This window comes from Rhamphochromis sp. 'chilingali' (assembly GCF_963969265.1).
Source record: "Rhamphochromis sp. 'chilingali' genome assembly, chromosome: 4".
Lineage (NCBI taxonomy): Eukaryota > Metazoa > Chordata > Actinopteri > Cichliformes > Cichlidae > Rhamphochromis > Rhamphochromis sp. 'chilingali'.
The window spans coordinates 17,853,745-17,875,682 of record NC_137948.1 but is presented as its reverse complement, the minus strand read 5'-3'; the positions used below and the strand labels follow the sequence as shown (position 1 = coordinate 17,875,682).

Sequence of the window (21,938 nt, the reverse complement as noted above, 5' to 3'; positions counted from 1 at the left end):
GTTGGACATCCATAGTAATCAGTCGTGTTGGAGACTGAGTAAGTTAAATGGGTTGTACTGTTACATTTGCATTATGTAGGTTAGTCACTTTTATTGTGACTGACATGTCAAGGCGCCGGTAAAAGCTTGCTCTGACGCTCGTGTGGTGGGCGTGTGAAACTAATCAAGTGAGACAGGCAAAGCTCACCATTAGTGCCACTGTTTGCTAGTCTGTCTGAGCTGCCTTTTAAATTAATTTACAGTAAGATTAGTTTGCTGAAAACTCTACCAAAAATATCCTTCTGTAGAAGAGTTCCCATCACTTATAAATAGTAATAATAATAGAAAAAAATAATAGATGTAAACAATTTCCTGCAATGCTATTCCCTAGATTGTAGTTTGCCTGTGTCCCCACTGTAAGGTCAGGAGGAAAACAAGGCAGTCTGTGGGTATCACAGCCATCCCTGCCATTGTTGAGCTGCACTTCTTGAACTCTGTGTTGACATTAAGACCAGGCATTTGATAAAAGTGCAGGAAGCAGTAATGTTTGTGTACTTCCCGAAATGCATTTGTGCGTGATTAACAGGTTGTTATTTACCAGAGTGTCGCCTTTTATTAAAGCTGAACTCCCATCAGCTTTTCCTCCATCTAAATGATTTATGCTGATTACCGTCTAGTTTGACTGCTCAGTCTATAAAACAGAAGAAAATAATGAAATTACATCCAACATTAATCTCTATTGAGAGAGCTTGATTTGTTTGTTTCAGTATCAAATGACTAACCTGGACTGACCTGAAACCATAAAAGTTTGTGAGTTTTACGTCAAATTTTGATCATTAAAATAGTTGCTTCAATTTTGCATTTTGCTGCAAGTAAGTTGTTTTTACTCTGAACTTATGTGTACACTGTATTTTTAGACTGAAAGATTAGACACCATGTTAAAATATACTGAAACATGGCAATCGCAGGTTACCAGCCTTCACCGGTTACGTGTAGTATAAAAAGTAGTAAATCTTGACGGTGTCTTTCCTTATTAAACAGGTGTTATTCTTTCAGCTCTGCTCTGAATGGACTTCTCTGATGAATCCCTATGTGTTAGAGTTGTTTCTTGCACCTTCTTAACTCTTCACACCAGGAGACTGATCTTGTACATCAAAGAAGTAAAGAGATCTGGATCAGATATGTAATATAGATATTCCTCTCCGCAAATGAGTACCAGAGCTTGTTAGAGTAGAATTTAGTTCACCTCAATGACTGCTCTATGCTATAATGATGGTTTGGCAGATTTCAGTGTGTGAATGAAACACTGAGAAGTCCTTAGTACTGAATTATTTCTTCAGAAGTTAATCATATCGGAATTTCAGCCATGGATCTCAACACTGTCAATAGAAACAGAGAGCGGGTAAACTGGCAGGGGACAAGAGGCAATCTGATGTGCACATTAATGTTATGCACATGCAAATACACAACGAGACAGAGACACACTCGCACACTCTGTAAATTGGACTGTAATGGTAATCAGGAACACATAACCACATAGAAAGACACAGGTACTTGGTTCGTGTACTTTTTAGACATGTGGTGTTTAATGTGTAGGTGTGTTTTCTAGTTTTTACAGATTATTTTGATTTAAAAATCATGTCTCCACAAATCGTTATGGAGACTAGATTTCCTTATAGGATCATGAAGTTCCCCTAAGGTAGCATAAACCAATGAATTTTAAGGTGAAGACATGTCTTGAAGCCAACGGTTAGTTTTTGTGTGTGCGTGCATAACACACAAATTCTGTATATGTACATACAAAATCGACTCCCACCCTCTGGCCCTATACTCTCCAGTTCCATTGAGAAGTGGTCGATATCCATATCTCAGACAGAGGAGGTCTAAATGCTGAGGATGTGGTGCATTTGTCAGGCCCATTAGTAGGACTAATGGTGGCCTAACAGCCCTGTGTGCCCTGAGGGAGGAAGACCAACCACCAGCAGCAGGATGGCCTGAAAGGGCTCGAGGCTGGGAGGAGGAGGAGGAAGGGTGGCGGCAGCATAGATTAGAAGAAGGCAGCAGCTGTGGGCTGTACTAGACCCCATTTAAGTGCTTGTTACAATATCTGGATCCCTTTACTGCCTAGATCTGCTTTCATACCAGAGGGATGGAGGAGGGAGGAAAAGGACTGAGTGTATATACTGATGACATGTTTGTGTTTAGCACTGATGACTACTTCACTGGTCAACTATGAATGTGGACACTGAACTAATTTGGGGTGAAACAGGTAGCTGAAACACATAAATGTGCAATAATGTTTTAGGTCATCTAATAATGTTTCAAGTCAATATTATATATATATGTTATATAGAACATTTAGGCACAACAGACAGAGACGTGCTGCACAGCATCAAAACTATCATAGGAATAATATTAATGATTTAAGAACAATAAAGAAAAATAGAGTAAATAATAATAAAAATAATAAAATACGAATAGTAAAAAAGAGGAATTAGGAAAAATTAAGCAATAGTCTGAAGATGAGAAAGCTAATGAGAAGATGTTTGTTTTCAGTTGCCGAGGAAGATGACTTAACCTGAGAAACAAGATGATTCCAGGGAGTTTTGGAGCTTTGACTGAGAATGCCTGATCACCTGCACAACCTTATCGGGAATTTGAAATTACAAGAAGTCAACTAAGTGAGCGTCATAGAACAAAGCATTGTAAAGCTGGAAACTGGAGCAAGCCCACAAAAGCACTTACATGTGAGAAGCAACATTTTGAAATTGATCCTGTACGTCACAGGATGCCAGTGCAATGATTTAAGAATGACTGGAATATGATTCCACTTCCATGTAGCAGTCAAGAGTCTAACAGCAGCATTTTGAACCGGCTGCATTCATGATATCAGGTTTTGCTCAGTCCAACAGATGAGGAATTGCAGCATTCTAGTCTAGATGTAATAAAAGCATGAATGACTTCCTCAGGATCATTGATAGAAAGAAATAATTTCTTCTTTTTTTAAATGAAAGACTTTAACGCTTGATTTAATTTGTGAGTCAAATTTAAGAAAGGAAGCAAAGATAACAAGATTTTCTGATGTTTAAGATTTGATGCCAGGGGATTAAGATCTGAAATGTCAGGATGAATGACTAAATCTTTGGCATTCAACAGTTTATTTTCGAATCAATAAAGCATAAACAGAAGATACAAGGTAAAACATGGGACTTTAACAAAAGTACCTGGTGCCAGGTACTACGAGTCGCGCTGAGTAGGTACTAGTGGAAAAGGGCTGCTAGACCTCCTGAATGCCCCATTCCAAACACTTACACATGTCCAGCCATGAGGTCCACTGTATATCAAAACTTTCAGAGATAAGAAATACTTTATTAATCCTAAAAATAGGTAAAATACTGTGTTACAATATCCCAAACAGCTTATATCAATAAAATAAATGCAATGTTACAGACCAAAATAGGTAAGAAAGGTTAAAAAATAAAACTAAAGAAAAAGCTTGGTAAAACTGAAAATAACAGAATATACAAAAAAAGTAAAGGCTTCAAAAAATGTAAATCTTAATATGATTCAATAAGGAGCTAAATGAAAAAAATGATTGCATTGTACTATGAGGTGGAAAATATTTTCTGCTTTTCATCCTAGTACCAGCGACGCTGAAACAGAAGTTAGATGTATTATTGAAAACATGTATTAAATATACATCAATTATACATGGCCTGTCGTAATTATGGTGGTGCCAAAGGAGGAAGTGAGGTGATGTTATGACGGAGTGACAGCGAAGTCTGTAATAACAGGAGATCCAAAAACATCAGAACTCAGGACAGTTTTCCAACCAAAGATGATTTCCTTTATAAATGATCATAAATATTAGCTAACTAGTTATTTGTTAATGATTGCTTTACCTTCACAAAGTCATCATTTAAACTCAAACCCATGAAATTGTATATTTATTTCTGAAGGGCCACAAAACTGATGCTTTCATATCAATAGGTGCATCAGATTTTTTTCTTGTTCTGGAGAGCATGGGCAAATTTTATCTTTTAATTTGGAGGGCTCGTTGGACAGAAAACAAGGCAGCATTGAGAGGTGTGCCAACAGAAATCTGTGGCTGGGACATCGAGATGTATCTTTGACACTCGTGTGCTGCAATTTCAACACCAGTTTATGTGCATAATGGGTGGATATTGATGAAAATATATGCCCAGTAGATGGAGTGTGTATGCTTGACTCTTCTGTGGCTGGCACGCCAGACATATTTAGCTAATAGATTAAACATATAAGCATGTGAATTTTCATGGTCAGTAGTTTGCTGATTGGCTAAACCTGCTGTCATCTATAGTTTAGTAGTCATTTATCTCCACTGGATCCACAGTAATGTTTTATACCACTTCATCTGCGTCACGTGTTTTATCCACCTATCCTTCCTTCTGACTGTATCATTTTCATTCTGCAGTTGTCCAGCTGCCACATCATTATGATGTCACACAGAGAAATAAATCGCTGTAAAACATTGACGTTCAGTAGATGTTTTGATCTAAAGTTTTGGTTTATGTTTTTTCCCCCATATCTCCTGTTGGTCCTTTCTGTGATCTTTGGACATGCGACAACAGCTTTAGGCACGAAACACGGAATCCAAATTACCATCAGGGTGTACACCTCACCCCTGGCGTCGTTGCCCACCTCTCAATTTTGAATACACGTAGACATTGAGGGCTAGCAGGAGGGACCATGCGCTTACCTGCTGCTCTCTGGCAGGTAGCTCCAAGCCCTCCTGGGTTTTAAATGCACCTTAGAACACACATGCATCAACACTACAATGAGCGGGTGGAGGGAGGTTTGGAGTCTTCTCTCACCCTCATTCTCTGCGGCCTGCTGGAGCGGGGGGGCTAGGAGGAGGAGTTGGCCGTCCGACTGCGGTCTGGAGTGTGGGGCCTCCCTGCTGCTGCGGAGTCGGGGCGGTCTGCCTCCCCCCACCGCAGGGAAAAGGGTAACACCACCTGGGTCTGGGTGCAGTTCCCCCCTCCAGGAGCAAGGGTACCTAGACCCGGTTTGTAGAGTACGCTTGGGGAGTGTGATCGTGTGTACAGCGTCTCTTTATGTCTGTCTCCACGTTGGTTGAGTGTGGAGTAAGTGCATATGAGAGCATGAGGGTGGGAATGGATGTTTGTGTCTGTGTGTGCCTGTATTTCTGTGTCTATATGTCAGGTTGGGTATCAGGCGCCACCTCTCTGGGGACATCTCAGGCCCTCCAAGGTTTGGAGGCCTATCTCCCCCCACCACCACTTCCCCTGCCAGTGGCGGACTCCCTCAGACATCGGTGCGTTGGTGGTTCTTTGTGTCCGGGGATGGGCGTCCAGGTACACACCAGCTCACTCCTTGGCGGCCGCTTATCGGGGCCTGGAGCCTGGGGCTCGCTCGGGCCACTTCGGAGGTGGGGTGCCCCCGGCCTCTCGGCCTGGGGCTCGGTTACTCAGGCACGGCTGGCTGCCGGCGGAGCTCACGGGCGCGTCACTGCAACTCCCCCTGGCTTCTGCTCCGCAGCTGCTGAGTGAGCCCTCATCTGGGACTCTCCTCAGCTCTTTCTGGGACAGTGGCGCGGCTGCCCCTCTGTTGGTCTTCCTTGGTCTCTTGTGTTCTGGGGGCCTCTGGATGTCTGGAGTTTTGATCTCCTCCACACCTGCTTCATGCCCTGGAGGACGGGGCTGTGGCCCCCCCACACCCTCTAGCAGATCATTACATGAAGGAACCTTTTAAAAAAACAAGGCAAGGCAAGGCAAGTTTATTTGTATAGCACAATTCAACAACAAGGTGATTCAAAGTGCTTTACAGAGACATTAGAAACAAGAACAAATAAAAAGCATGATTTAAAATTGAATAAAACAAGCAAATAAACTAACTAACTAATTAACAAACAAACAAACAAACAAACAAACAAACAAACAAACAAAACAGTATATAAAATCAAAACAGATAAAATCAGAACAGTAGATAAAATCAGTAGTTAAATGTAAGTTTTGAAATTTAAGCTTAAAGTGTGGATTTGGTGCTTTATTCAAATGCAGCTGAGAACAGGTGAGTCTTCAACCTGGATTTAAATAAACTGAGTGTTTCAGCTGATCTGAGGCTTTCTGGGAGTTTGTTCCAGATATAAGGAGCATAAAAGCTGAATGCAGCTTCTCCGTGTCTGGTTCTGACTCTGGGAACTGATAAAAGACCGGATCCAGATGACCTGAGGGATCTGGATGGTTCATACTGGGTCAGGAGGTCATTGATGTATTTTGGTCCTAAACCATTCAGAGCTTTATAGGCCAGCATCAGAACTTTAAAGTCTATCCTCTGACGGACAGGCAGCCAGTGTAAGGACCTCAGAGCTGGACTGATGTGGTCCACTTTTTTGGTCTTAGTGAGGACTCGAGCAGCAGAGTTCTGAATGAGCTGTAGTTGTCTGACTGATTTTTTAGGTAGACCTGTAAAGATGCTGTTACAGTAATCAAGCCTACTAAAGATGAATGCATGGACTAGTTTTTCCAGGTCCTGTTGAGACATCAGATCTTTTATCCTTGATATATTCTTGAGGTGATAGTAAGCTGACTTTGTTATTGTCTTAATGTGTTTTTCTAAGTTTAGGTCTGCATCCATCACTACACCCAAATTTCTCGCCTGGTTTGTGGTTTTTAGATGTATAGATTGAAGTTCTCTGGTGACCTGTAATCGTTTTTCTTTGGCGCCAAAGACTATTACCTCAGTTTTGTTTTTGTTTAGCTGGAGAAAATTGTGGCACAACCAGTCATTGATTTCCTCAATGCATTTACCAAGAGCCTGTACAGGGCCTCGGTCTCCTGGTGACATTGTGATATATATTTGTGTGTCATCTGCATAGCTGTGATAGTTTATTTTGTTGTTGTTTATAATCTGTGCCAGTGGGAGCATGTAGATGTTAAACAGAAGGGGTCCCAAGATGGAACCTTGGGGAACTCCACATGTGATACTTGTCTGCTCAGATGTGAAGTTACCTATTGATACAAAGTATTTCCTGTTTTCTACGTATGTTTTGAACCAGTTTAGTACAGTTCCTGAAAGACCTGTCCAGTTCTCCAGTCGTTTGAGTAATATGTTGTGGTCAACTGTATCAAATGCTGCACTGAGATCCAGTAAAACTAGGACTGACATTTTTCCACTGTCTGTATTCAGACATATGTCATTAAACACTTTGGTCAGAGCGGTTTCAGTGCTGTGGTTCTGTCTAAAACCTGACTGGAAGGCATCGTAGCAATTATTCTGTTTTAAGAAGTAACTGAGCTGTTGAGAAACTGCTTTTTCAATGATCTTACTTAAAAACGGGAGATTTGAGATCGGCCTGTAGTTGTTCAGGCGCGTCCATGCTCACAGGTGTACACACGGGTGATCACACCCACAAACTACACCCTTTTTGGCTCCTACCTCAAAGCACACTGTGTTCTGTTGATCTTATGTTTAGTATTTACTGTCATATTCCCATATATCATTGTGATGTTGTTTATTCTATTACTCTTGTTCTCTTCTGCTTGTTTTCTTTTTTCTTTCTTAGCAGGTGATCCAGGTGATTGATATATGCATTTTTTTTCTTCTTCTTTTTTTTTTTCTTTCTTCTGCCCGTTCTGTTGGTTTTTGTCTTTTGCCCTTCCCCCCCATCCCTCTTCTCAGCTGTTTCTCTTTCCCTCTTTCTTTCTCCCCTTCTTTCCCCCAGTCAAGTCTGTCCCGTATTCAGTAAGTGAAAATAAAATAAACAATAAAAGGTGAATCAAATGGACCATTACGGCAAGGCTGGGATAGTCAATTTGGTAAAGTAAATCCGTTGGGCATCTTTCTTTGCCTTTAGACAACAATTCTGATGGCAAAAGAGCCAAATGGGACAGGCAAAAAAAAAAAAAAAAAAAGACAACAGCTTTAGACTGACTTACACTTTTCATGTGAATTTGATATCATGTTAAATGACAATTACAGACTGTAGTGCTCCAAAGACTTTATATCAGTTACACAAAGTCATGCTGTCATGCAACAGAAGCAGTTGCCTCATTAGTAAACACACAATAATAGAAAGTAGATCACCAGCAATCATGACTAACACCCTGAGTTTAGGCACCTTTCCATCCATTTTATTCAACTGTAACCGTAGTCTCTGCTGTGGGAGAAAGTGTATCAGTCATATGAGTTGTTTTCATCTGAAGAGAAGGTTATCATATTGTCCGAGCAATTGTACATGTGTGGAGTACAATATACTTACACTTAACCCATATGGTCAAACACTCATGCACACACAAACAAACACAAATCATGCTGTGTGTCTCATCCCGCTCTCATGTAGGAGTATGGAGTAAGCCACTTACACACACACACACGCATAATTTGTCCAATATTTTGTTCTGGGCAGTGTGCCCATTTCCAATATGCTAAGCACGAGGGATAAGAGTGTGATCACTGCAGAAGATCCAGCTCTGTTTGCCAAGTCCTGTCACTCATTGCCATGCCCACTTCTTTGTTCTGCCTCAACACGTCCTTCTGATGTCAGTATTATTCAGAAAAGGGTAGGTTTTGCACTGGGAGAGCAAAGTGTACATCAAAGCAACAAATCTAGGCCACAATATATTTGGGAATACTTTCAAATATTTGAACTACTTTTTGCAGAGCTAGAATTCCCATGCCAGAAACCTTTAAAGAAATAAAGTTTTTGCCAGGCTTAATTCCCGAAATACATGAAGTAAGAAAAAGATACCAGCTCTTCAGGTTTCAAAATCCGCACATTTCATCGAGATGCTACATTATTTCAGACCCTAGTGTCAAGAGCTCTGAATTGAAGGCTATTAAGAAAAAACTGAAGACTTGCAGACTGTTAAACTGAACAATACACTGTGTGACATTTGCCTTCCAATCTGCTCTGAGTTTTGGCAGTGGAAACAGAACAGAAGTCTCATGACTCTGCCCAGAGGAGCAACATATTAACATTTTTCTTTTCTATGGTTTGCACTTGGCCTTCACTTGGTCCTTGGGTAGATATTAACTGAAAAGCAAAAGCCAAAGAAAAAACATCTGACACCCTGCCTTAACGTCTTTGGCAAACTTGCATAATATTTTAATCTGGGTTGAACTGTCCTGTCTTCGCAAAGCATAGCAACCGAGGAGCATGTGATTAATGGGCTGTTACTTGGCACACGGAAGCTGTGCATAATACATTAAATGTGCCGGGGAGGTGTTTGTTTGTATGTGCAGATTTCCATGAGTCTGGCTATGTTGAATTAAAGCTGTAAAAAATGCTTAACTAATGCTTTTGCATCTCTGTAGTGCACGCAGGTTACATCAGAACTTTTTTTAAAGTTGATGTTTTTGTTTAAATATTTGTATGGAGGCTTTCTTGTTATGTAATGTAACTGCGGTGCCATGAATGTGAACTGGAATTTGTATGTGTGTCCGAGATCACACTTCTAAATTGTTGCAGTGTGAACATGGACACATTTTTGCATTAGTATAAGCACAAAGGCAGAAAATGGGTGCTAATAATGAAACGTCCCATAAACACATTGGTCAGTTTATTACGTACATCTTGCTAGTTCCAGGTCGGACCTCAGTTTGTCTTCAGAACTGCCTTAAATCTTCATGGCATAGATTTAACAAGGTGCTGGATTTTGGTCCATATTGGAATGATTTGGAATTCTTACATTGGCCATCTGAATATTGCAGCAGAAATTGTGACTCATCAGACCTGGCAACATTTTTCTAGTTCTTTATTGTCCAATACTGGTGAGCTTGTGTGAGCTGTAGCCTCAGTTTCCTGTTCTTAGCTGACAGAAATGACATCCAGTGTGGTCTTCTGCTGCTGTAGCTCATCTGCTCAGATATGCTGTTCTCCATACCTGAGTTATAACGAGTATTTATTCAAGTTACTTTTGGCTTTCTATCAGCTTGAAGCAGTCAAAACTGCTTTCAACTTTTGGTCCATTTTCTGTAAACATTAGAGATAACTATGTAGAAAAATCCTACAAGATCAAAAGTTTCTGAAATATTCTACACACCCTATCTAGCACCAACAATGATGCTACATTTAAAGTCACTTCAATCACCTTTTGTTCTGTTTTGATGAACTTCAGCAAGTTGTCTTGACCGTGTCTGTATGACCATATGACTGGTCACAAATGGTCATAAATCATATGACTGGTTGATTAAATATTTGTGTTAACACATGTACCTAACAAAGTGGCTTGTGAGTGTATAACCGTGAAGACCGAGAATGAGTTTTAATAATGAGCATCAGTGATGCTAGCACTGTATTGCTTATGCATCTTCTAAAGGATGATCTTTAATCATTTCATATGTGCCCAAGATGTCAGTTGTTTTAGAAAAAGAAATGCATAAAATACATGAAATGTCATAAAAAGTGATTTTATTTTGAACATGATACATTCTTAAGCATGAAAGTGACGGCGCCTGGAGGCAAATACCATAAAGGAGATGAAACAGAGGTCAGATAAACAGAAGCAAACAAGTAACTGTTTTTCTTAAATCAGCTGATCAGTTTTTTGTTTTTTTTAAATTAATGTAATAATTGTTTAGTAATGTGACCTCTTTGTGGCATTACAATCAGTTCAAAATCTCAAAATTTAACTTTTGGTACAACTTTGTATAAAATGGTTTTACATTTACTTGCACACACCTGGAATCGAGGAACATCAGCAAATTGTCAGTTTTTTTGTTGTTCTGTATTAATTCATTTACTAAAAATTAACAAAAACACTTGTTTGTACACATAGATTCAAAAATATGTATTAACTTTTCATTCAGGCTTTTAGAGACTGAAATAGCACTTTGCTACATCATGTGAAGGATGCACAGTGATTTATTTATGAGATTGAAATCCTTATTGATTAATGAAGGATTGCCCTTTTTTTGTCTTCTGGCTTAGGTCTGACGTGTGTCAGGAGATTGTGGCTACTGCTGCTATTGATTAATTTTATTGTATATTAATGTGTAGCTTAAATCTACAATTATTACATTTAATATTTATTTATACAATCTTTTTTAGTCTAAACTAGAAAACACCAGAGAAAAAGGAAAAATGTCCATCGAGGTTTGTGTCATTGTCAGAACTTCTTTTCTCTGAACTCAAAGCAAAGGAGAAACTTTCTGGAATTAAATAATCTCAAATCTCTGATGAATGGCTTTTTAATTATGAAGAGTAATGGATTTTTCAGATAATTACCAATAATCTTTTTAAAATAATGGATCAATTAATCAGTGCAACACTGCGTCAAATGTGTTTCAGATTTACATTACTATCATTTTTTTATATTAAATCATGTAAATACTGAACAGTGGAAAAATCTTGTATTAGAGCTAAAATTCAGAGAATAATAGTAATAATGGCTTGTGCCTATATCTTGCTGTGATACGCTTAGTAATAGCCAGTAACAAGAAAGCAGTACATACAGTAGCTGTCAACTGAAAAGACAGTGAGAGGGAGCAGGTGTTGGGGTTTGGTCCATTAGCCATCCCTATTGCCCCATATCCACACACACACACACACACACACACACACACACACACACACACACACACACACACACACACACACACACACACACACACACACACACAAGACTCCAGTGGGGCGCTCTCTGAGTCACCCTGGCGTAGCTCACTTCCTCTTGATGATGTACCGTATTAGCATCCCTGAAAAAAACTGACCATGATAGATGATGTCACTCCCAGATAAAAACTGTCTGCCCTCCGCTCTACCTGAAATGCTATTATTAAAGTTGCATATTTTAATATTGAATATAAGTTGTAATGAGTAGTTGTCAAGTAGCACTTTCTTGGCAAGAGTTCAGTGAAGACGTCATGTCTGTTCAGCATGTATGAAGCTTCAGTTTGGATATGATAAGTGTCTCTTATTATAAAGACTGAAAACAAGGAAGAACATTGCTCCATACCACCGACGAGAGTGGTAGATTTCCTGTAATGTAATTCTCTGCAAAAAAAGTGATTAACTTTGGTAATTTTTGGTCTTTTAATGATTTCTTTCAGAGTGGAATGATTGTACAGCATACATCTTTAATGACTTAAAAAATAATTGGATGCACAAGCTTAAATCTGTGAGACAGATAGTAAGTTGATTGGCTAAAACAAAAGTTGGGATCATTCTAAAAAAGCAAAAAATGTCTAACCAAGAAACACGAGCAGGGCAGCAGGAAGTTAAGAATAATCTGCAGGCAAATAATAATGATCATGTAATGAACTGATCATCAGATGATTCAATGAGAAAAAACAAATCCTATATGAGATTGAAACTTATAAAACAATACAGAAAACATCCAGAAAGAAAGTGGAAGCTCTTGTACAAAGTTATGGACTCATGGAAAAAAAGATGTGACAAGAACAAAATATGTAGAAAAATGGCTCATGACCCAAAGCACACCACCTCATCTATCAAACATAACGGCTGGTCTGCTATGGCTGGGCCACCTATGGCTGCCAGCTTAACTGGCACACTGCTTTTTATGTATGATTGCACTGCTGACAGAAGAATGAGGAGGTATACAGGAGCAAACTGTATGCTCAAATTCAGCCGCATGCATCAAAACACGCAGCCAAAGCAACCAGAATTATTCAACTCAGTCTGATTTTTTCTTGTTGAAAGCTGGGCTAAAGATATCGACAAGAGCTAAAGGTGGTTGCAGTGTGAGAGCATCACCAAGGCAGATAAGAAGCATCTGCCGAGGGCTGCGAGACAAAGACTTCAGGCAGACAAAAGATTTCTGTCCTTTCATCCAGTTACCTTTGACTTCAGTTTCTAAACATCTGGATCAACTGTTCTGCGTATTAAAACCTTTTATACCTTAACACATGGACCATTCTTGTCGTGCTAAATACTGAATATTGTAATGTAATTTTCTATCAACGGACTGCAAGTGTGTTCATGGCCCACGGTGTTGGAATTGGGCGGGTTTGGGTAGCCAGCTTGTTTTGAGACTGGAGACAAAAGCTCCAGCTGTCAAGTCACGTTTCATCAGTTTGACTTTGTAATGCTGGTTTACTTAAACAAAGGCAACGAGGGAGACGGAGGGACAGAACTCTCAGGATCAAATCAAAACCAGTGAAAACCAGTCGCAGTCCTTTATAATTACCTTATTTCCCTCAACTTATGTGACCCTAGCGTCTCTAGTCACTTATATTCATTTGAATTCACAGACATGGCTGTGTGTGAAAAGCCGAGTGGGGGGGAAAAGATGTTATCTTTTTAGCAAAGCCATTGAGAGGTAGAAAATATCCTGATAAGCGACACAGGACAGGCTGACAAGAGAAATTGACAGTAACCTGATCTTAGCTAAACTGAATGTTTAATGGTTTTAAATTGGGACTTGATGGGTAACAAGCAGCATACAGATTCATCCCAGTAGATCGTAATCACATCAGAGTCCTTACAGTTGTGTCCCAGTGTCATAAATATAGCAGCAACAATTTTTAAATTGATTTTGTCTCCCTCCAACCTGGTGTTTCCTGAAGCCCTAAGGTCTCCAAGCACTTACGAGGGATTATTTGTCAAACTGCTTTTCACTGACAGGATACATGAACAATATAATATCACCTTAAAGCCAAGCTGTAAATTAAAACATTGCTCTTTTTTAAAATTTTCATCTAGGGTGTTTTTATTAAGATGACATATTGAACATACCCTGGATCCCTTCTCTAAACACTTAAGCCAGTGTTATACTTTATGCATTTTAAAATCAGCTCGGGGTTTGGCTGTAGTGCCGGGGTCAGCAACCTTTTCTACCAAAATAGTCATTTCAGAAATGATATGCTTATGTTGCATATACAAAATTACATTTAGTTTTGAATAAATGGAAACTAGCCTATTGCAGACCTAAGCAAGTAGTGAGCAAGTAGCATTAGTGGTGAACTCTAAGGAAGAGCAAATTCACAGATTGCGACTTTAGGAAGATTAACCATTTATATATATGTTATTGCTAAACAATTATGGTTCAGATAAATGAGGAGGTGGTACCAGGTGACAGATGTATGCTGTGATGCACATAGGATTTTTTTTTTTTTTAACTGATGGGCAAAAGAAAGAAAAATCTTTCCTTTACCTACAGTAGTTAATATTTATGTTACATGTAACTTTTGCTATCAATTGCAGGAGTAAATCTCATAAACCTTTTCTGCAATATGTGGATGTGATTAATACTTAGGGGGCACAGTCACAGTACAAGAAATACTGTATAAGGCTCATGGGATTTACATTAAATGTACTTTAATCCTAGTTTTGTGGTAATTATTTTCTACCCTTGTGTCATATTTGCATTTATCAGCCTCTTCATTACTGGATTACTGGGCTGGACCATTCAGAACTTCCTTAATTCTTCATGGCATAGATTCAAAAAGGTGCAGGAAGTATCCCTCAGAGATTTTGATGTCATCAAACAGTTTCTGCAGATTTGTTGGCTGCTCTGTTGGATTGAGAGCCATTCTTTCATACCATTTTCAAAGCCACTGACATCTTCCCTGCTCGTTCTGATATTCAATTTGATCTTCAGGAGGTCGTTTTGAGCATGTCTTCATGGCCCCAATGTAAACATAGCTGTTTAGGTATTTGTGTTAACAAGCGCTTAAACAGGTGTACCTAATGTGGCTCGTAACTCGACAAATATCTGTTAGTAACACCCATGATGAAATTTTTTTGAAAGACTTTAGGACAAAATGTGTGCTTTCATTCAGGTTCCTGTATGTTCCAGAACATTTCACATTGAAACAGGCACGTCTAATCCCCACCTGAAACAAGAGGACACAAGCAAGGACAATGACAATTTTATTTATATACCAAGCTTCATTATATGTAAAGTCAGAGTGCTTACACATAAATAAAGGTATAAAAATCTGTGTATGTTCACATTGCCTTAAGGCAGAGAAAACAGCATATTGCGACATTTTTTTTGTAACTCAAGATCAGTCTAAGTTTTGATCTTGATTTGAACGTGCTCGTCCTGTTTTCTGAGAAATTATGCTGTGCTTCAAACAAAACTTTAAAAACATCAGTGCAAAATGTGTGAAGGGATACAAAAGGAAAATTCATGCCACATTAAATTGATAATACGACAGAAAATTTGGTAATTGTGTGTCTTTAATAAGTAATTATATCAGTGTGGTTAGATTAATTATAAACTCCTGCTGGTAACAGTCTGTATAATGAGATATTACAAGAGATGTTATGCTAATTCACATTTCATTACCACACTAATAGATAACTAATAGTAACAGTTTTCTGCCTTTTAGAAATTAGTCCTGCAGATTGCATGATGTGTAAAACTCTAACCAGTCTCATTTGTCTGCTCCCCCTCTCCTTCCTTTTCTCCACTTTTCCTTTTCTCTCTTGCCTTCTCTTTCTCACCAGAAGGATCTACCTCTGCCCCGAAAAAGTAGTGGGTAAGTTTTCCTCTGCATTTCTCCTACATAATAATATGTTTTTTTTATTCAGTAGCATCTGTAGTGCACATGTGTGACATCATCAGAACACTTCCTGGAGAGTTTCTTTGTAATGTTGGTTGTATGGCTGTGTGTGATGTGAGTTTTTTTCTTGCCTTGTGGAATATCTGGAATTTTGTGAGATCCTGGTGTGAAAAGTACGATAATTATCTGCAAGGTATTAAGGAAAGAGCATTTAATGTGCTTTGCTACAATATACTGCTATTTTGCAATTCCTTGTATATTGTATGGGCACAGTTGTCTGACTTGAATGGGATACTGTTGAAAAATGAAGAAGGAATCATATTTTTTAAAGACTTGGAACCATTTCAGCTTTATTACAAGAAGTCATGGTCAAATGATGTTATTGTGTAGTGGGAGCCTCATCTACTGACTGCAGCATGTTTCAGCTTTGCAGGAGCTTTTTCACTCATGGAGCTTCTCTGCTGGTTCAATCTGTTGCACCACTGAGCTGTGCAATGAAAGATCAGCAGCAGGAGCACCGTGCTGTGACCTCAATGCCCCGTGTGGATGAGAGGGGTCTGAGGGTTGAGAAAAGAGAGCAGAGCAGCCTAGGACTTAAGCTGTCAAATGTTTAGTTACTTACCTTGTGGTGGGAGAACTGCTTGTTTATTGAATTACCAATATAATATCTGCTGTTGCAAACTTACAGTTGGTGTGTCACCAAAACAAAACAACCCTGCGTGACGACACCATAGCTGGTGTGGCTATCCTAAAACTGTGAGCGTTCAAGCGTAACAATCGGTGAAAACTGTGTCATCTCCTCGTCATCCAAGCATGATTAGTCACTCTGCTACACCTGTGCCCCTTATACGTTTCCCCTGCCAGGCTGTGCTACACTGCCACCCGTGGTGAACCCAGTGCAGACAAACACAAACATAGCAAGAAGCCCTTACAGTTGGTTAAGTAAGGCATCAGACAGTGAAGAGCACCCTGACATAGTTAACGAAGCTCTTAAACATGACTGAAATAAGGACTTACAAAAATCACCTTACACATACAGTAAAGATAAAGGCTGTGCTGAGATTTATTCTCAGAGAAATATTCAGAGCAACAGAATGTCTCTTACCATTTTCTCTTCATAGCCTCAGTCTGGGTGCCCCGGTTGGCTGATTCGTCTCTTAGTGAACGGAGCACAGAAAGGGAGAGAGAGCTGTCTGCAGAGGGAGAGCAAGACCTTAACTGCAAAGCAGAACGTGTCCATAGATTCTGCACAAAGTGCTTTATTGTAGGTTGGCAACAATGAGGTGAAAAGAAAAGAGTCACGTACCTAAGCTGAGGTACGCATATATCCTTTGCCAGTAATGGGTTTGACACCCATTAAACTTCAGAGCTGTCTCTAATTCTTTGTGACAAAGATTCAACAAGGTGCTGGAAACAATCCTCAGAGATTTTGGTCCATCTTGACATGATAGCATCACACATTTGCTGCACATTTGTTGGGAATCTCCCATTCCACCACATCCCAAAGGGGCTCTATTGGGCCATTTGAGTACAGAGAGCTCAAGAAACCAGTTTGAGATGATTTGAGCTTTGCAACTTGATGTGGTATCCTGCTGGAAGAAGCCATCAGAAGATGAGCAACAATTTTCTGGTAGCATCTTAAACGATGCTCAGTTGGTATTTCTGGTTGATTGTGGTTATTTGGTTTACTGTTGCCTTCTTATCAGCTCGAAGCAGTCCGGCCATTATCCCCAGACATCTGACATGAGCAAGGCATTTTCACTCAGACAACTGCCACTCACTGGATATTTTTCTTTGATCTATAAACTCCAGACATGGTCGTGTTGGAAAATCCCTTTAAATCAAATGATATACTCCAACCAGCCGGTCTGGCATCAAAAACCATGTCACGGTCAGTGTCACTTAAATAGCCTTTCTTCCCCATTCTGATGTTTGAATTTCAGCAGGTTGACTGAGTTCCTGCCATGTGATTCGCTGATTCTACATTTGCATTAACAAGCAGTTGAACAGGTGTACCTAATGAAGTGACCATGAGTGTATATTGACTTCCCAATATTAAAAATTAAATGCTTATCCAGTTAATATTTATGCACACCGCTTAATATTTCAGAATTAAATTTACGCCCACTTTTATTTTATTTTGAGGTTTTGTTTTAGTTTAAGTTCGGTTTGTCTTGACTGGCTCCTGGCTGCAGATGAAGAAAAAAAACACGAAGCAGATATTTTTAGAATCAGCATGACTCACACTTCCCTGGGTATGTCCGATGCCCATTGTGAGAGAAAAAAATACAAGAAAGAAACGGCTTATAAATAATAGAAAATAAGAGTCTCTGTATAATTTTAGGTTGCCTGACGCTCATTGTGTTTTAAGTTTAAGTAACATTCATATTGCAAACACAAAAAATGTTGGTTGAGTTGGCTGCAGTGTATGACTCATTTTGTACATGACTTCATCAAGATTATAACTTGAAAACTATAAGAAAAAGACCCACTAACACTTTGCTGTAGTTGTGCCTTTGAATGAAATGATTAATGGGAATTCCTTCATAATGTCCCACGTTAAAGCTATCGAATCCAGAGTCAGCTTCACAAAAATATGACTGACTTTTCATACTGAAAGGAAACTCTGCTTAAGTTAGGTGCTTTTTGTGAAGTGTAGGAGTGAATGGGATAGAATAAAGTTTGGAGGTTTAACAGAACCAATTAAAATGGCTCGCAGTGTGGCACAAACGTGTGAAACCCCTTCACATTTGACAGCTATGTTGGTTAAAATATGAAATATATGTATGTATAAAAGAAGCTTAAACGACGTGCGAGTCTCTGTCCATGGTGCTGAAACCAAGTTCCCCACTTTTTGCTGGTTTATCATTGATTCTTTTGTCCTTGGAATGCAACATAAGAATAGAACTAAACGAGTATTTTTATTTTTAAATCTAGATTTATATACTGGAAGCCAATATAATAAAAATTTTGGTGTTCTTAAAAATCAGAAGCATTGTTTTATTCCTCCCATCCGTCTTAATTGCTCTTTACTTTTTGGCTGTGTCCTCTCTTTTGCTGCTGCTCCTGCTGTTAAAAGCCTTCCACAAAATCAGGGAGAATTTGGAAATTTGCCTTCTGCTCAACATGCAGCCGGCAAATACCTTTGAACCTGGAGGACAGTGTAATTTTCCTCTATATGCTAACTCTTTGCTGTCATTGCTTCAAGTGTTGAAATCCTTGAAAATTTTCTGAAATCGATGTAGCCATGCCTTCCTCCCTCCCCTGCTTATTTTCAGCTCGCCCACTTTTGCTGTGCATGAGTTGAATGTGAATCGCCTAGCTCGCTCACATGTCAGTTTGTCATGTAAACTGTTATTGTTGTACTGCCTGTCCTGGTCGTTTAGGGGGTTATAAATATGAAGCATGGTATTAATTCTCCCCATAGAGCTCAGTTTAAAAAAAAATTATTATTAACTTCATTTTTTTTATTGCGTGTACTTCTCTGTTTAGTATTCTGTATACATCTTACTCTGAGCAGAGGTAATGTCTGCTAGCAGTAGTCTGACACTGTTAGCTTATACATGCCAGGGGTAGTTAATGTGCGTCTGTATCCACGTTTATTGCAGTTTACTGTTAGACTCGGTTTGGCCATGCGTGTTTGTGTGCGCTCTTATGTGAATCATGTATGTGTGTCTCCAGCGGCTGTCATTGGATGTATTTTGTCCGTGACCTTTGACCTGTGTGGAAGGGTGGCAGATGTCACAGCATGACATGAAGATGATGCTGGAGAGCTGGAGGCTCACAGCTGGTGCTGCTTTTGGGTTTTCTTTACATGCGTGTCGTGTTGGGCAGTGGGTGTAATGACTGACAGTTTATGCAGAAAATAAATTGAAGGACAGGCGGGTCACCAACAAGAAAACACGGAAACACGGAAACACCCACCTTGTCTTCTATATGATATCATGCCACCCATCCCTCTCTCTGTGACCCCCACTGTGTTTCAATGATATCACCGCCCTCCTCCCACTTCCTCCCCTTCTCTCCTTCTCTTCTCTCCCATGTATATTTTATCCACCCAGACTCCCACATTAGAGACGGCATCCATTATTGAATTACTCCCCTCAGCACTACTGTGCAACTGTCACCCCACGTCAGCTTTAACATTTGGTGGATTTGTTTCAAAGGGAGGGAGGGCGTACATATATGCACACACACACAGAAATGACATCTCTCGTGGTTGGGCATTGCAGAGCAGCTCCTGTGATATCTAGGACAAAGAGACAAGTGCCAGAGCTCATCCAATCTGGCATTTCATATTTTAGAAAAAAAAACATAACTGTGTCAGTGTGTTTCTATATGCATGCATTAAAGTAAAAGGCTGGCATATAGCTGTGGTCAGAAGTTTACACGCTGTCATCATGGGCATGAATATCATGGGGATTTAGGGCTTTTAATGATTTCTTTGAGCTGTTCTTTTTACAGGGTGGAATGACTGAGCCGCATACATCTTTAATGACTTAAAAAGTAAGAACTGGGTGAACAAGCTTATTTTTGATTTTCTTATATTTGGTTAAATTTCCCTTAGCAAATTACATCTTGGTCATCTTGATTGCTTTTGGTAACCATCAAAAACTTCTACCGTTCTATGGCTGGACATTTGACTGCTTTTCTTATCAGAATTGGTAGAATTAATTTAAATTTGTTTGGTTTGCTAGGAAAGACTCAAATTTTAACCATAGTCCACAAAATTTTAACAGGGTTAGAGGAGGTCAGCGCTGTGGAAAGGCCATTCCAAAAGTTCTTTTGATCATTGTCCTGCTGGAACCCCCGAATATGTCCAGGTTTCAGCCTTTTAGATGTTGAATTTGGAGGTAGTCCTTCTTCCAATTCTTCATTATTCCATCCACTTTGTACAATGTATCACTACCACTGGCAGCAACGCTCCAGAGCATTTTGCTAGCACCACTATCCTTGACAGTTGGTACAATGTTCTTAGGTTTTAAAGCCTCACGTTTACTCCTTCAAACATACGTCTTGTTATTGTGGCCAAACAGCTCAGTCTTTGTATCATCTGACCATAAAAGTTTTCTCCAGAAGGCATTTGGCTTGTGCATGTGGGCTGCCGCAAATTTCAGTCAAGCTTGAAGGTCTTGATTTTGGAGCAGAGGCTTATTTTTTAAGTGCCAACCTCCCAGTACATGGTGATGTAAAACTCACTGTGTCACTGTGATACTGGTATTCCTGCAGTTTTCAGTTCATGGCAGGCTTGAGCCTTGCCGGTCCCTGAACATCCTAACCAATCTCCTCCCAACTGACATTTACAGTTAAGGTCCTCTTTCAGACCTCGAAAAAAACCAACTCTACTCAATCATGATCAATAACTATACATTAATAGACCCTGACCTTGATAAGTTAAAAGACCCTGTAAAACATTTAGCACAAATTACTAAAGGATTTAAGTGAGTGTATGGATATATTTGAGCCTGTATGTTTACTTTTGAACCCGTGTGGATTACAGAAAATTCTGCCCACAATGAGTGTATTTAAACTTATGATCACAACTGTTGTTTTTCAGTAATTTCTCACTTCCCCATCTGTATCTGCAGATAAGTACTAATTTCCAGCAGTAGAACAATGCATGTGGGAGTAACTAAAAATAGAAAAAAGGCAACATACCAACCAATAACTGGCTTAAAGAAATATTTTTAAGGGATGAGTTTGCATATATTTTCTGATTATCCCAATAAATCTAACAGAAGATCTAAGGATAAATTTATCCTACTGTTAAATAAGTATTGTAGTGTAGCAAAACGCCTGGTAGGTCCTCTGTGTTATAGAGCTCCCCATACCATTGCATTGCACATGAACACCAGTAATTATTTTGACTTTTTATCACCTGCCTCTGCAAAGCAAGAAAGTACTTAGTGTTTTATTAAAAACCCAGAGTATTGGTGTCAAAATTTTCTGACTAAATGCACGTGTGTATCGTAGGCAGTAAGCAATGATGGCTCCTAGAATATCTAATATTACATTACTGCAAACCTGACCTAGTTTAGTTGTAGTAACAGAGCTTCAGAGGCCATTTTTGATTGACTGAATTAATGAAGCATCACCTTTTGATGATCTATGAGCAGACTGGGAGACAACACATTTGTGGTTAGGGTCAGGCAATGAAAGCAAGTAATAACAATTAGGAAAATATTGTGATTTTAAGATTAAAAAACAAATTGCTTCATAATTTACTGTCAGCTATCTAACCAGCCTGAATGTTACTATAAAAAGCTTTCTTCTAATTCTTGTGTTAATGCAAGTAGATTTTGCACTACAAGGCTTGATAATATTATCAAAAAATAAACATGTTAGTAGTTGTTGTTTATCATGAAACCTACATACATTAATACCATCCATCCATTTGGATCCTATCCCAGCTATCATAATTGTACACATGGCACAGGTTGGCAGTCTATCACAGGGTTAACACATAGAAAACAGACAGTCAT

The 21,938-nt window shown here is 39.3% G+C and overlaps 1 protein-coding gene across 1 annotated transcript in view; it reads left to right on the top strand.

Annotated features, from left to right (window-relative positions):
* The window catches only part of mast1a (microtubule associated serine/threonine kinase 1a), an 80,570-nt gene that overhangs the window by 1,869 nt on the left and 56,763 nt on the right, over nt 1–21,938 (top strand). Inside the window, exon 2 of the mRNA XM_080880660.1 lies at nt 15,401–15,432. Coding sequence (XP_080736786.1) covers nt 15,401–15,432 — 32 coding nt within the window. The remainder of the gene's footprint in view (nt 1–15,400; nt 15,433–21,938) is intronic.